The sequence below is a fragment of the Myotis lucifugus genome, unplaced genomic scaffold (genome assembly GCF_000147115.1).
Source record: "Myotis lucifugus unplaced genomic scaffold, Myoluc2.0 scaffold_7, whole genome shotgun sequence".
In the NCBI taxonomy this organism is placed as follows: Eukaryota; Metazoa; Chordata; class Mammalia; order Chiroptera; family Vespertilionidae; genus Myotis; species Myotis lucifugus.
In genome coordinates, this window is record NW_005871055.1 from 14281336 (window position 1) to 14296797 (window position 15462).

The window sequence follows — 15462 nt, forward strand, 5'->3', positions numbered from 1 at the left end:
CCCTTCTTCCTTCCTCCTCCTACTCCTTCTTCTTGCTTCCTGCGTACGTCTTTCCTCCCCTCCTTCCTTCCTTCCTTCTTCCTTCCTTCCTTCCTTCCTTCTTTCCTCCCTTCCTTCCTTCCTTCCTCCTTCCTTCCTTCCTTCCTTCTTCTTTCTCCCTTCCTTCCTTCCTTCCTCCCTTCCTTCCTTCCTTCTTCTTTCCTCCCTTCCTTCCTTCCTTCCTCCCTCCCTTCCCTCCTTCCTTCCTTCCTTCCTTCCTTCCTTCCTTCCTTTCCTCCATAATTTTTAGTTTGATGAGGGATTAGTGGTGGGTTTCTGATCTTATTTGAAGAAAAATAATTATTAAAGCAAATATTTGTGAAAATTCTTATACACATACCTTTTAAAATAATTTTATTCTGTCATGGGCTAATAAGATTTCTCATGTGTGAATCAAAACTATCATACCAAATCGGGTGGTGAATTATTTATTCTTGTGCTAGAAAGCACTAATGAGTTATGACCTAATCCCCTGTGATATTTTTAAACTCATCAAAGTTTTTTTGGCTTATGGTAATACAAAATGCAATGGAAATGCACTTTCTAATTTATCATTAGTAAAGATTAGTAATTACGATTTCTTTTTAAGGTGGGCAAATGGGATTTAGAAAAATGCAAAGAAATTTTTATAATAATTTCTGCATTATGTCTCTGGCACTAATAGGCAACTCATAATTCCTAAGAAAAATTACAAGGAGTAAATGACTTTTTGCCAATATCCCACTTAAACTATTTTCAAAAACATTTTTTAAGATCTGAGGTGATTTTTAAGTTTGCATTGTGCATATGTGTGTGTGTATATGTATATATACTGTATGTTCATCCTGATGGATAATCCAATTGCATTTTACTGGTGACTAGAGTTACATTAAGTTCATTGCTACTAGAAAAAAATTCAGTTGAACTTTTTAACAAGATATGTTAAAGGAAGGAAGGAATATTCTAGGGAAAAAGCATAAATCACCAGTTGAAAGTCAATTGGCAAATCTTCCTGTATACACTCAAAAGAGCATGCTTTCATCTCTCACAGAATTGATGAGGAATAAGTTATTGAAAATAAGGAAATATTTTCATTAGGAATATGATACTGAGTTGGGGGAGGGTGAAATGACACCCTCCCACTTAGTTACATTTCTTACAGTAGTTAAGAGGGTTGATGTTTTGAGTGAATATGTGGCACACAATTGGTGATTTACACTAAAAATATAGTTATATCACAAGTGTAGTTGAAGAAATTTTCCATTTGCAATCAGAAATTTAAAAAGACTGGTACAATGGAACAGAATTGAGAGCCCAGAAATAAAACTATGTGTTTTGGACAAATAATTTTCGACAAAGGAGCCAAAAAGCATACAATGGAGAAAATAAATCCTCTTCAATAAATGCTGCTGGGAAATTAGAAAGCCACATGCAAAAGATTAAAACTAGATCACTGGCCCTAACCGGTTTGGCTCAGTGGATAGAGCGTCAGCCTGCGGACTCAAGGGTCCCAGGTTCGATTCCGGTCAAGGGCATGTACCTTGGTTGTGGGCACATCCCCAGTAGGGAGTGTGCAGGAGGCAGCTGATCGATGTTTCTCTCTCATCGATGTTTTTAACTCTCTATCCCTTTCCCTTCCTCTCTGTAAAAAAAATGAATAAAATATATTTTTTAAAAAAACACACAAAAAACTAGATCACTGTTTGTCCCTATATACAAAAATTAACTTAAAATGGATTAAAGACCTAAAAATAAGACCTGAAACAAATTACATAGAAGAAAACAGGTACTAAACTTATGGACTTTGGTGTAAGAGAGATTATTATGAATTTGACCTTAAAGGCAAGGGAAGTAAAGGCAAAAATAAATGAATGAGACTATTTTAAACTAAAAAGGTTCTACACAGCGAAGAAACCACCAACAAACAAAAAGGCAACCAACAGTATGGGAGAAGATATTTGCAAAGAATAGTTCTGACAAAGGGTTAATATCCAAAATATATAAGGAACTCCTACAACTCAATACCAAACAAACAAACCAATTAAAAAATGGGAACCTGAATAGATGCTTCTCTCAAGAAGACATACAGATGGCCAACAGATACATGAAAAGATTCTCAACTTCACTAGCTATTAAAGAAATGCAAATAAAAACTAGGAGATACCACATCACACCTGTTAGAATGGCTATTATCAACAAGTAAGTAATGACAAGTGTTGGAGAGGTTGTGGAGGAAAAGAAACCCTCATTCATTGCTGGTGGAATGTAGATTGGTACAGCCCCCATGTAAAACAGTATGGAGGTTTCTCAAAAAATTTAAGAGTTATGACCCAGCAATCTCTCTCCTAGGTATGTAACCAAAAAACTTGAAAACATGTATTTGCAAAGATATATGTATCTCTATATTCATTACAGCATTATTCATGTTGGCCAGGACATTGAAACAACTGAAATGTCCTTCAATAAATGATTCAATAAAGATGTGGTACATATATACAATGGAATACTACTCAGCCATAAGAAAAGATGAAATACTGACATTTGTGACAATATGGATAGATCTTGAGAATGTCATGCTAAGCAAATAAGTCAGACAGAAAAAGCTAAGAGCTGTATGATTTCACTCATATGTGGGATATAAAACTGAAAGCAACAAATGAACAAACAAGAAAAACAAATAAAAACTCATAGACACAGACAACAGTATGGTGGTTACCAGAGGTAAGGGGGGGTGGAGAGATAGTAAAAAGTAAAGGGGTTCAAACATATAATGATGGAATGAGATTTGACTTTGGATAATGGGCATAAAATGCACTATAAGATTATGTATCATAGAATTGTACACTTGAAACCTATATAATTTTATTAACCAATGTCACTCTAACAAATGTAATTTATAAATCAGTAAATAAGCCCTAGCTGGTTTGACTCAGCAGATGGAGCAGCAGCCTGCGGACTGAAGGTCATGGGTTCAGTTCTGGTCAAGGGCACATGCCCCGGGTTGCCTGCTCAATCCCCAGTAGAGGGCGTGCAGGAGGCAGCCTTTTAATGATCCTCTCTCATCATTGATGTTTCTATCTCTCTCTCCCTCTCTCTTCCTCTCTGAAATCAATAAAAATATATTTTAAAAATAAAAATAAATAAATCAGTAAATAAAATAAAAAGACTATTACCTAAAAACAGAGAACCTGTAACATTACATTTTCTTATTTGCATCAGACAATATTTGGGTAACAAAATATTCATTGACTTCCCAGTGACAAACAGATAATTGCTCCTAATTTGTAAGCTTTTCCTGCTTTCTTTTCTACCCATAACTTACCCTCATAAATCACAGAGATCTTGAATTCTGTATGTTTTAAGCTAAATATCTTATTGACAATAATACATCATTCTGTAGAGACTGAAAAGGTACAGCTATGCTCTAAGCCCTTTGTAACAGAATCACAGCTTGAAACTACAAGCCAAAGTCAGGGTTGGCAGGTTTTATGATTGTTCATATGGGTAGAATGTGGTTGCTGAGCAGATTTAGTTAAAATTATTACCTATAAAGTAATTTAATGGGATGGAAGCAAGTTAAAAATTGTTCTGGTTATAGTTTATTGTATTATCTTGAGAAGTCCCCATGGACATATTCCCAGATATCTGCCTTGGGGTTAGTCAAGGTTCATGTATGCTTTATTAGAGTGATTCTGGTGTGACTTACCTATAAACCTGGTGTCTTCAAATTGGCTGCATTCAGAATTGCACAACCTAATTATTTGCAGGTTACAGTATGTAGAAAGGTAAGGTAACTACAGACCTCTGCTAATTGTGGCATTGGAATAAGGCTGGATCTATACCCTTGAATGTTAGTCCAGGGTCAGGGATCTTAGACAGGATTGGAACAGTGGACACCACAGATAAAAAGCAGAGGATGTCACAGAAAGAAGTTGGCGATTGGGTTCTGGAGAAATTCTGTTAGAGTGTCAGCAGGCCTATTTGCCATCAACTGTGAGGGATTCTAGGATGCGGGGAAGGTTTGTTAATGAGAATGCCAAGGAAAGATTGTAGAAAAGGGATATAAAATTTCTCTCTGGCAAGTTTCCTTTCAGTAGGTCACTTTCCTTTCTGCTGCCCATTCCTTGGGTTTGGGGTTTTGGTTTTCTGTTTGGGGCCAGTTCCCCAACTAAAGGGACACAAATTAAATGAGCCTGACCTGGAAGAAGAGTGAGGGAATGCAGGAGGTTTGGGGTGAATTAGTCCCACCTGTGCTTTTAACTAGTTATGCGTCTTAGGGCAAACCCTTTAAAACATGGAGCAATTAACCATTCATTTACTGAGCACTTCCTGTGCCTGCATCATTTCAAATGCTCACCGTTGAGGATTTGTTTTTAAGCATTAATTGCTTTTTTAAATTCTTTTATTTTTAATCTTTTAAATTAAATTTATTGGGCAACTGACATTGGTTAATAAAATTATATAATACTGTTGAGGATTTGAGGTAAATATTTTATTACCATACTGTGAGGAAACTGAGGTTCACAGAGGTTAAATAATTTGCTAAGTTGTACTGAAAGCTGGTAAGCAGCAGAGCTGGCATTTGAACCTGGGTCTATAAGCATGAAGAGTCCCCTGTCTTTCCAGCACAAACACGCTTTCTGTGCCTGAGTTCCCTGCTCTGCAAAGTGGAGGTGTTGGAATTAAACAATGGATTTAAACCACATTCTTCAGAGCCCTTGATTCTTTTGAATGGTCTGCACAGGAATCCAGGGAAAGCCAGATGGGAGTCTACAGATCACTCCCGTCCCCTTGCTTCAGCCAGAGCAGTTCCCTTTTGCCAGCTACGTTTTCCTTTAGGGGAAAGAGAGTGTCCTGCTGCTAAACACAGTTTGAAAATCACTGGACCCCTAGGTTTCTTTGAGCTCTAATTTTCATGAAAGCTTGGTTACATCCTGCAGCTCCATAATTGTTTTCCTCCTCCCTCAGTTGCTTAGCTGCCAGAGAATTACCAGAGTCATGCATCATGGCACCCTGAAAAGTCTGGGGATTGGGTGATGTTGCTGGCATCATCTCATCGCACCTTGTAGTGTTGCTGCTGGTGGTCAGACTTTGCAATTGTCTGTGACCTCTGGTGCAAACTTCAACTTGATCTTGAAGACAGGCCTACCCTCGGTGGGCTTCCAAATTATTTAGGAAATATTCTTTGTTTCATTCAGGAATCTGACTCCAATTAAGCCTAGGGGTCATGGGCTATTTATGGACATACTGAGGCTTCCTTTGCCTTTTCTGAGTCAGCTTGGCCATTCCTGGCCTCTGACCTTGATGGAGGGTGTTCATGGTTGGCTATTAGGGGTTTCCACATTGATCCAAATTTAGGACTATTATAGTATTGACTTGGGTTGAGAGAAATCTGATTTAATAACATCAAAAGTGTTAAAAAGTAGGTATTTATTTGGTTCACGGGGGAAATTTTTCTACTTGATTTTAAATAAATAGCTTTGGCCTCAGACCTCTTTAAAAGACCAAGGTCCTTTCTTAATTTAATAGATTTGCCCTCTTTAGATGAGGAGGGAACTTGGACTAGAAATGTAATTTGTGTTCTCTTCATATTCATTATTGTTTCCAGAGAAAATAGAGGATTAAGGGCAGCACCTATCTGGAGGGTGGTAGACACCTGGTAGTCCTTACCTGTGCTGCCTGCTTGGGAAGCGCAGTACTGTTGGAAGTGGAGGTTTTCATTGTGTGTCCACAGGATAGATCACTTGGTGTCCCTCAGCTTCTGCATCAGCCAAATAGAGTTAAAAATAAAATCCTAAAGTACATTCAGATGCTAACAATGATCACATTGATATAGTAGAATTGAAACTGGACACGACAAGGTCCTGCTGCCTGTCCCTACCAGAGTCAAATAAGTAGAGACAATGTTGAATCTTTGTGGCGCATTTTATTATTCAGATGTTCTGTGATCCAACAGAGTGACAAGCACAATACCTTGAGAAAACTGCCCTGAACACCTTTTTTGAGCCAGCTATTATGTAAGGTTGGGGGGGTGGGGGAAGAACCTAACAACTATGTGCAACAACGAAGTGAGTTCTATCATTGTCCCCATAAAAATTAGCACCTAGCTGCCGTCTCCTTTCAGACAGGTCCTGTCCTTGATCTGCTGTCAAGATTTATCTTCTTTTTGAGTGATAGACCCATTTGGGCTCCCAGGCTGCTTATCTCTCCAACTCTGATTTTCTTACAGCACTGTCCTCCACAGTTTCCAAGGATTCCTAAGAAAACCTCTTACTCTATAGTTAGTAAGGTGAATAATTATTAAACAACTGTGATTCTATTCCTACTAAGTGCCTATCAAAATTAATTCAGACCCTTGTTTTCAGTAGCTTTCATATTTGCATTTCATTTTTTATAATGAGACATTATATTTGAAAATAATAGTAACAGCTTTCCTACTTTATACCTGTTGTGAGAATTTAAGCAATTATACATATGTAACTTCTCTGAAGTTTTTTGTTAAAAGACATTTTATAAGTTGAAGCTACTATATATTTTTTGTTTCTTAAGAATCTTGAGAATAGGATAAATGAGCTCATTCTCCTCTTTGAATCTAATGCCTCTTTTTCTTCTCAAATCAAAGACTTTAGTATCAATTTAAATCATAGCTAATAAGCACTTTTGTGGGGAGGGTGAGATTCTTCTTGTGAAGATTTATTTTATTTTTCCATTTATATGGTTAATCCTGAGTAATCAGAAGTGCAGGCCAGCATGTTTATTTTTAACATCAGTTTTTAAATTAGTAATTTATTTTTAAAAAAACACAGTTTTCTAGCTTTTAAAGTCATTCACATTTCTTATAGCTAGTATGTGTTTACCATTCATGAAGATCCTTTTCTACTCTGTGTTTCCTGATGGCAGTTACCTTGGTTTAGTGGTCTGACAGCCTTTCATATGTACACAGTTGTGAATATGAGCAGTATCTTCAAAAAGTTTTAAATTACATTTCTAGATTAATTAGCTTACCAATATTAGAGCTATCTTCCAAGTTCATAAAATCAGCAATTAGTTCTCATATATTTGGAGAAAACTCTAGAAACCCTTTCCTACCCCACTCAACTCTCTGACACATTACACTGTTAATTAGAGCTTCAAATTTTCAGAATGACCATTAACATTCTGTACTATGATATTTTAGACTAAAAATAAATCCTTTGTAAGCATGCTGACTTTAAAAATTAAAATATTTAAATGAGTTGAATTTATTCTAAATTTCTTAGAATTTAGACCAAATTTTACTCAGAACATCTATAACCTAGACTTTTGCCAGACCTGTCTACATTTCTGCTTGTGTCTGTAGTATTGTCCAGAGCCAATTTTTTAAATTATTGATTTTTAGAGAGAGAGGAAGGGAGAGGGAGAGAGAGAAACATCTTTAAGAGAATGAAACATTGATTAGCTGCCTCCTGCACACAACAAACCTGAACCCTGCGACCCTTCAGTGCACAGGAGGATGCCCAACCAACTGAGCCATACCCCCCAGCGCCTGAGCCCATCTTGAATAGTAATCTTAATCACATACTACTGACTATTGCCTCTAAGACAGTGGTTCTCAACCTTCCTAATGCCGTGACCCTTTAATACAGTTCCTCATGTTGTGGTGACCCCCAACCATAAAATTATTTTCGTTGCTACTTCATAACTGTAATTTTGCTACTGTTATGAATCGTAATGTAAATATCTGATATGCAGGATGTATTTTCATTGTTACAAATTGAACATAATTAAAGCATAGTGATTAATCACAAAAACAATATGTAATTATATATGTGTTTTCCAATGGTCTTAGGCGACCCCTGTGAAAGGGTCGTTCAACCCCCAAAAGGGTCAAGACCCACAGGTTGAGAACCGCTGCTCTAAGAGAATCCATCCAATACTCCTCTGGTGATTATGATTTCTTGTTCACTATAATGAGAATTAGCTGCTGCATTTGCCTCCAGGAACAGTTACTGTGTTTTTCAAATGCCTTGCGGTAATTACTGATGCTTTGTAAATGCATGGTGAAATTTTGCCTCTTTAAATTTCTTTCCTTTTTAGTATTTTTCTATTGCAGTTTTAAGGAGGAAAAAAGTATAATGGTTAAATTCCTCTCATTAAGACTGAGATTTGGGAAGCACAAGAGTCAGAAAACTCCCAGGTTCCCCTAGCAGCCGCAGCCCTCGTTCCCATTGTGGTGTCCTTGCAGAGGGTTGTGTTGTCTGATAGACTCCGAGAGCGGCTCTCAGGGCCACAGCAGCCCATGTGCCACACATAAGGGTGACTCAGAATTTTGCCTACCATACAATCTTACACCCATGCCTTTTCCTTTAGAGATCATGATTTAATTTAAATCACCATGGAAGGGAGGAAAGGGGGAGAAAATGGGAGATATATGTAATATTATCAACAATATATTTAAAAAAAATTTTTATATCACCATGGACTGTAATTCTAGGTCCTACCTACTTTAGTGTGAATTAAGCCCAGAATCTGGCATCATAAAATTACTTCCAGGATAAAAAGAATAGTCTGTGCTGCCCACCTGCCTGTGAAGTGTGCTGCTCAGTAAGTGCCCTGAAAACTGCAAAAGCAAACTGACTTGAGTTCTCTGACGAAGTTGCTGGGGAGCAGACCATACATTTTCCATAGGGTTTGGGGAAGTTATTGAAATATATAATGGAGATAGAATGTTTGGCTTTTAACCTGGAAATACCACTTTTGTGAAAATCACGTTTTAGTTCATGGATGCCTTTTGTCTTATGTCTGCTTTGCTCTGATTTCATTGGTTAAGCATAACATTGCAATAGAAAAATTTTATTGCAATAGAAAATTTCTTTTAGATATTTCCCCATCTGTTAATCTTTGTCTAGTATCTCTCTCCCAGTGAAATCCAATCTATGTGTAGATGTTTTAATTGTTGGGAAAATAACAGTGGCAGCTTGATTCTTCCAAATCTACTGAGAAAAGACACAATCTAGATAGATATAACATGATTATTATCTTTAAAAAATTTTGTTGAGTATCTCTACCTTCATAATGTAAAATAAGATGAGAATGTTCTTAATCTTATTCAACCCACTTGATATTGTGGTATTCTTCCTTACCTGAGGGCATCAAGATAACCTCAGAAGATACAATTAAGACAAATAACTCTACTTTAAAATTATCTTTTAGTTGCTCTGTGATTTACATCTGCTTAGCAATGAGGCTAAAACAAAGGGCAATATTATCAAAATATGTTATAAAATATATACTATACATATAAAATATATATTTTAAACGCTTTGCCTACTGCATTTATGAAATATATCACAGATATTTTCTATCCTTGTTTAACCTGGACACAAAACTACAACTTTTTTCATACTGACATGAATTATAATCACTATAAATTTTAAGCTATTGTCATTTCTGGTTCAGGAATTCAGTGCATCATAAAACTGTTTGCTTCCTGGCAGTAATAGACATCTGGAGGTCAACTCAAGTAAATGAGCTTCTTATTTTTGCATTTAATCAATAAAATAAGAGCTCCGCCTCCTTATATGGTGATTGTAAAGTAGACAAAACATGAATGGAGATCTGTTCCTGCCCCCACACCTGTTTAGTGGTGAAGAAATTTACATAATAACCCTATGTGGGAATGTATTTTATTCGAACCTCATATCTAAGAAATCTCTTCAAGATTGTTGGTTTCTGTGTAGTTGTAAAAACATGAAATTTAATATGCTTTTTGACACATGTAGGGATATAATTAGAGCTAACATTCCTCAGAACTTGTCAGTAATCCCAAAAGGAGCCCAGCCAGTGTGGCTTGGTGATTGAGCTTCAACTTATGAACCAGGAAGTCACAGTTTGATTCCTGGTCCGGGCACATCCCCAGTGTAGGGTGTGTAGGAGGCAGCCAATCAAGGATTCTCTCTCATCATTGATGTTTCTGTCTCTCTCTGCCTCTCCCTTCCTCTCTGAAATCAATACGAATATATTTAAAAAAATAAATAAGTAAATAAAACATAATAATAATTCTAAAAGGAAAATAGGTTAGGTGCATGTGTTACCTTTCAGAGAGAAAAACTTTATATTCATTCTTCATAAACCAGGCTAAAAAATACATTAAGAGGACTATGAGGAAAGGTGAAGATTAAAGTTTATAATTTTTGTTAGTAAGGTTAAGACTTAAATGTCCCAAATGAAAAACTCTTATTTTTATGCCATTAATGAGCACATGATGCCACTTGAATATTAAGCCTGTTTACCCCCAGAAGGATACGTAGATTACATAACTGTCTATTCCTCAATAGTGTGATTGCTGGTGAAGGATTTCTTCGTCCTTTTGCATAAAATGCATTTGGTATGCTACTTTTCTTTTGGAATAAAGTTTTAAAATCTTTGATGGTGGAACGGGTTTTACCTGCTTGAAATAAGAGGTTTCTCTTGCCATTTGCTAGTAACCAAAAATGTATGCTTCTTTCCAGCTGTTCTTCTGTGTATTTTTAATTGTATGCACTGTCTCTTTCTGTTCTAATGGCTGCCCTCGGAATAGGCTGACCTCTGCTCTCCGTATGACATCCTGCAGTTGGATTTTCGTCACATTCGAAAGACTGTTGACACTCTGCTGGCACTCGGGGAGAAACCCCCACAACCAACTTCTGCCCTCCGCTCCAGGGACCTTATAAGCTTCTGTCTTGTCCATATTCTCTTTATAGTGCTGATCTATATCACTTACCGCTGGAATGCCCTGTCTGCATAACGTCTGCATGTGCATCCAAGCGCTCTGCTCTGTCCCTGATCCATTAGGAGTCCTTCCTCCATCTGACCCTTTGCCTTGCAAACTTCCCGTTATCTCTTCAGTAGTCTCTTGAGTTTTGAAGCTGAACATTTACCAATCAGATTTTCCAAAAGCACAAACTTATAGAATGCAGTTCCCTTTAAGTAACTTCTCACTTACTGAAAAAAAAGTGACAACGAAGTGTATTCACACCTCACCTCATGCTTCCTCAGCCACAGCCCACATCATGCCAGCAGGGGTGCTATATAGGTCCTCTTCCCTCTCCCTGCCCTGGGTAGAGTAGAAGAAGTTTCCAGAACAGGAGCAAAAGGGAATATGAAAATCTTTCCTTTGCCGTATTTAAGTCCAACCTAATTCAGGACTGGGCAATTGAGTTGTAGAGGCCCCCCCCACCCCCACCCCCCTTTGCAGGGGAGACAGAAAACTAGCATTTCGGCCCAATTTGGTCTATAAAGCTCTTTGGTAAAAGAACAAACAAACAAAACAAAAAAAACAAAAAAAAACTATTGACCAAATTGAAAAATCCCATCTGGGGAATGACTGCTTTGCTGGCCATTTAGTTGGATTGCTCGCTGTTTCTACGATGGGAGCTGTGAGGGAGGGTTGCTGCCCACTTTTACCCTGAGCCAGCCCTTTTGCCCGGCTGCTTGAGTCAGCTGCACAGAAGGGGCGCTGGGGAAGGAAGGGCCATCTGTGTTACAGCACCACCTGGGAGATTTGCTTGCACACCAATTCCCATATATTTTTACTTCTCCTTGTTAGCCTGTTTAGGCTCTTAGAAGAGCATTTTCCGGAAGAGATTTCTATTTTTAAATAATGTAATAGGTCATTTTGGCTTTTTCTACATCACATTTTTAACAGCAGATCCAGAATGTGATAGATTTGACTATTTGTTTTCAAATAAAGTCATGAGTCATGGAACATTCTTGGTCCTGGAGCCTGGTTTCTGTGGCAGGAGCTAATAATAAGATTGCTCTTATTTTAGAAGAATGTAATTTCTCTAATGAATTGAAATTTCCATTTAACCATTGTTAGCATTCTGCTTTTATTTTTAGTAAGCTTAAAGGATTATATATTAACTATATCTGCTTTGGAGCAAGGTGGTCAGTTTGTATTGAAAAGATAAAACCAATAGAATTTAATCTAGGCCAAAATATTTCTGGTTCTGGGTTGTCTTTTTCTAATATGAGAAAGCCCTGCTCCAAGGTTAAGACATATTCCCTATTTTCAGTCTAATCTGGTTGCTAAATATTGTTTATTAAATTGGGGAGCTGATGGAGTTAACTTCCTCAAGATAAATTTCTAGTTTACTGTGATGCAAGTGATCTTCATAGACAGCTACTAAGATGGTAATTGTATTTTTATGAACATTTCCATGAATCCAGGCTACTGGAGGATGTAGAAAACCCATCTAGTTAGACAAGTATATTTATAAAGATTCTTTGTTGCTAATCAGCTCAGATTTTCTAACAGGAGATGACATTCTTTACCTGATAATATCTTGAGTTAACTGAGCCTTTTCCTTCTGAGTTTGTATTGATTGGTGAAATACAGGGTATGTGAAGTTATCGAATTAACCTCAGTTGTGTATAAATAACCTGCAGATGTACTGAATTGTCTTTGGTGCTATCTTGTACTCTTCAATCTGTAACAATAAAATCCCTTTGTACAATGTCTAACCAGCACCCTGAGCCATAAGTTCTTAATAAACACATTTTGGGTGATTATTCCAAGTTTTTATCAGCCCATCAATACATTTTTTGTGCACACCCAGAGTGGCGCTCACCATTTCCATCTAGCTCTGCAGTGCATTGAGGCTTCCTTTAATGATCAGCACTGTTTGTTTGTTTTTCTTCTTGGGGAGGAGGGGCGAGGGGGGCACAACAGGGGAGAAGAGAGATAACTCACTGGGTGGCCACCTAGAAGAAAATTTTGTCAATGTAGACCAATCATGTGAGATCAGATTTAGTTTTCTGGGTTGATTCGACATTGTTCTCTAGCTATGTTCATATTTCAATTCGGGTGTCTAAAGTATTTTTTTTGGACACGCTTTCATTTCTCATGTCATTACTGTATTTGCACCCTAATGTGCTTCTCCTCTAGGGATCTGTTGGGTGGCATTTTTTCATCAAGTAGTATGATAGCTAGCAGAACACAGGTAATGTAACCCTTTAAGAAAAACTTTGAATGAACTGTCTTGCGCATTATCAGGCTGTTAATTTGTATTCAGAATATTAACCCTCTCCATGGTTCTTCCCCAAGGTACCTGCAACTCATCCTAGCTTGATGCTGCCATTATAGTGTGCCTGGGGACACATGGCTGACCTGCTTGTCCTCTGCGAGGTGGTCAGGGGTTTAGTTGTGTGATATGTATGTGCATACTAAATCTCCTTCCTCTGATAAGAAAGACCATTTTTCAGATTTCTTTCCAATGCCTGATAACAAGAACCAAGTACTTATTTACTTTAAAAAACAAACAAAAACAGACTGATCTATTTGAAATAGAAGGTTCTCTTTCTCTAGTTCCTCCAAATGGTGGCAACTCACCACTCACTGTCAGGATTTCTACAATGTGTGATAACTAATTCCTATTCATTTCCCTCTGTTTATGGATTTGTGGTTTGCATGCAGCTTACTGTCCTCTGGGAGAGACACTTATGAAATAGGGCGTGTGAAAAAGGGGTCCTACGGAGCTCAAAAGTAAGATAATTCAGTAGGAATTTCATCAGTGAGAGTAGATAAGTAAAGGCACTTGATATCCTGATACCATTTGTGAGTAAGAAATTAAATTTAGTGCTTGGTGGTTTGGATTCTCTCTATAATCCATACCTATTGCTGCCGTAAAAGGAAAAAGTCATAAGGACAAAAGTTGTTTCATCTTCAGGGTAAAGGTAATGTACAATGGGTTAAAATTTCAGGAGTCTAAATTGAGTTCTGATTAGATGAAAAATATTTTGGTGATTTTATTTAGGAGATTTTTTTCTTTAAATTAGGCTTCACATTTTAAAATTACTTCTCAATAAACAATCAGGTATATAGAGTGTGCGCTTTTTTGCCTTCTTTAACTATCAGAGTCCAGTTCTTTGGATTTTCACCACAATTTTGGTTATGCTTGTGTTCATTTATTCATTCCTCAGAGAGCTCATGTGGCAGAGCAGGAACATGAAGTTCCCTTATGTTAAAGTACTGGAGACCATTTTGTTTCAAGTTTCAATCAAGTTAGTGCCAGGCATTTACATTTTAGGTAAAATGTGCTGATGTGAATGACTTCATTTTGTCCAATAGTTGGCCTGGGAAGTAGGCGTGTAGCTGTTTGGGAGAATAAGGGACCATGGAAAGAGGAGCCAGCCAGGCAGTGACAGTGTGCAGTCTGCCTGCTCCTGCCCCTCACTGTGAAAAGGAGCCAGATGAGCTGAGTGGCAGAGCTAATGCCTTTCGCCAAGTTGAGGGTTCTCTGATCCCCCACCTGGTGCTGAATGTGTTGGGTCTTGCCTCGATAGGACTCTGAGGGTCCAGAGCCTCTTCTGTCTCATGGGCACAAGACGGAACATACTTGCTGTTGGTCAAAGACACTATGAGAAGCAGCATGCTGTCTGGAAGGAGCCTCAACTCTAATATGATTCACATGTTCAAATCTGGTTCCAGCTCTTACCATCTGTGTGACTTCAGTGAACTTACTTAAACACTCTACATCTCAGTTTTCTTATCTGTAAAACCAAGGTATTATGTCTTTCTGACAAGGTTGTCAGAAAGAAAGAATCAATGCAGATCTGGTGCCAGGCATCTAGGAGGTACCCAGGAAGTCTAAGTTAGCATGTAGTCTTTATGGTGTGCCTGCCTTTGCCAGCCCTGTTTGCTGTGGTTCACAGAGGGGTGGGTGAGGGGATGAGTGAACCTCATTGACTCCACCATCAGAGAAAAAAAACAAAGCATGATTTCTTCAGAGGGGGTCGGAAGCATTATTGTTATGCAAGATAGTAATTATGACTGTTCTGTGTTTTAAAAAGAAAACACGACCAAAGAAGCTCATGGGTATACTAGAACAGTGTGCTGCCATATTCTCAAGGAAAGCCGTTAGGCTCCTCTAACATTAAAATTTAAATGTATTTTAAGTCAATGTAAAGGTACAAGATCTCAGCGTTAACTCTTATATACAAGGTGAGGTGGCCCTTTTCTGTCATTTCTCAACCAGCTATAAATCTACAGCAGTTCATTTCCCATCCCAACCTCTAGCTCACTCCAGGAATTCCCTCCTCTGTGGCAGGACCAGGGTGATGGACAATGGCTTCCTGGTCCTCGTTGTTACCCCTCCTCATTTCTGGCAGGCTCCCCTTGCTCATCTTGCCAACCAGTGCCTAAACTCGTAATTCTCATCAATCTTCACCACAGTCCTGTGATAAAATAATGGAGCTGCCATGTTGTGTGAGAGGGTTTCTATTATCTTATGCTATTCTTCTTAGTACCTCCAACCCCATCAGAGTAATCTGAGGGTACTTCTGGGGTTCTTCAGGGGGTCTGAATGAAAGGAGAAATGCACTAGGATGTATGGAGTACCTTTTTATGTCTTCTATTTGGTTCTCATTCCCAGTTGTAAGGGCTGGAGGGTGAGAAATGCTGGTTTAAGAAATAAAGGCCTGGGA

At 38.0% G+C, this 15462-nt stretch overlaps 1 protein-coding gene across 1 annotated transcript in view; it reads left to right on the forward strand.

Moving 5' to 3' along the window:
- Positions 1-10783, forward strand: part of LRCH1 (leucine rich repeats and calponin homology domain containing 1) — a 116866-nt gene extending 106083 nt beyond the window's left edge. Inside the window, 1 exon segment of the mRNA XM_023749185.1 lies at positions 10577-10783. Within this exon segment, the coding sequence (XP_023604953.1) occupies positions 10577-10783 (207 nt within the window).
- The last annotated feature ends 4679 nt before the right edge of the window (positions 10784-15462 follow it).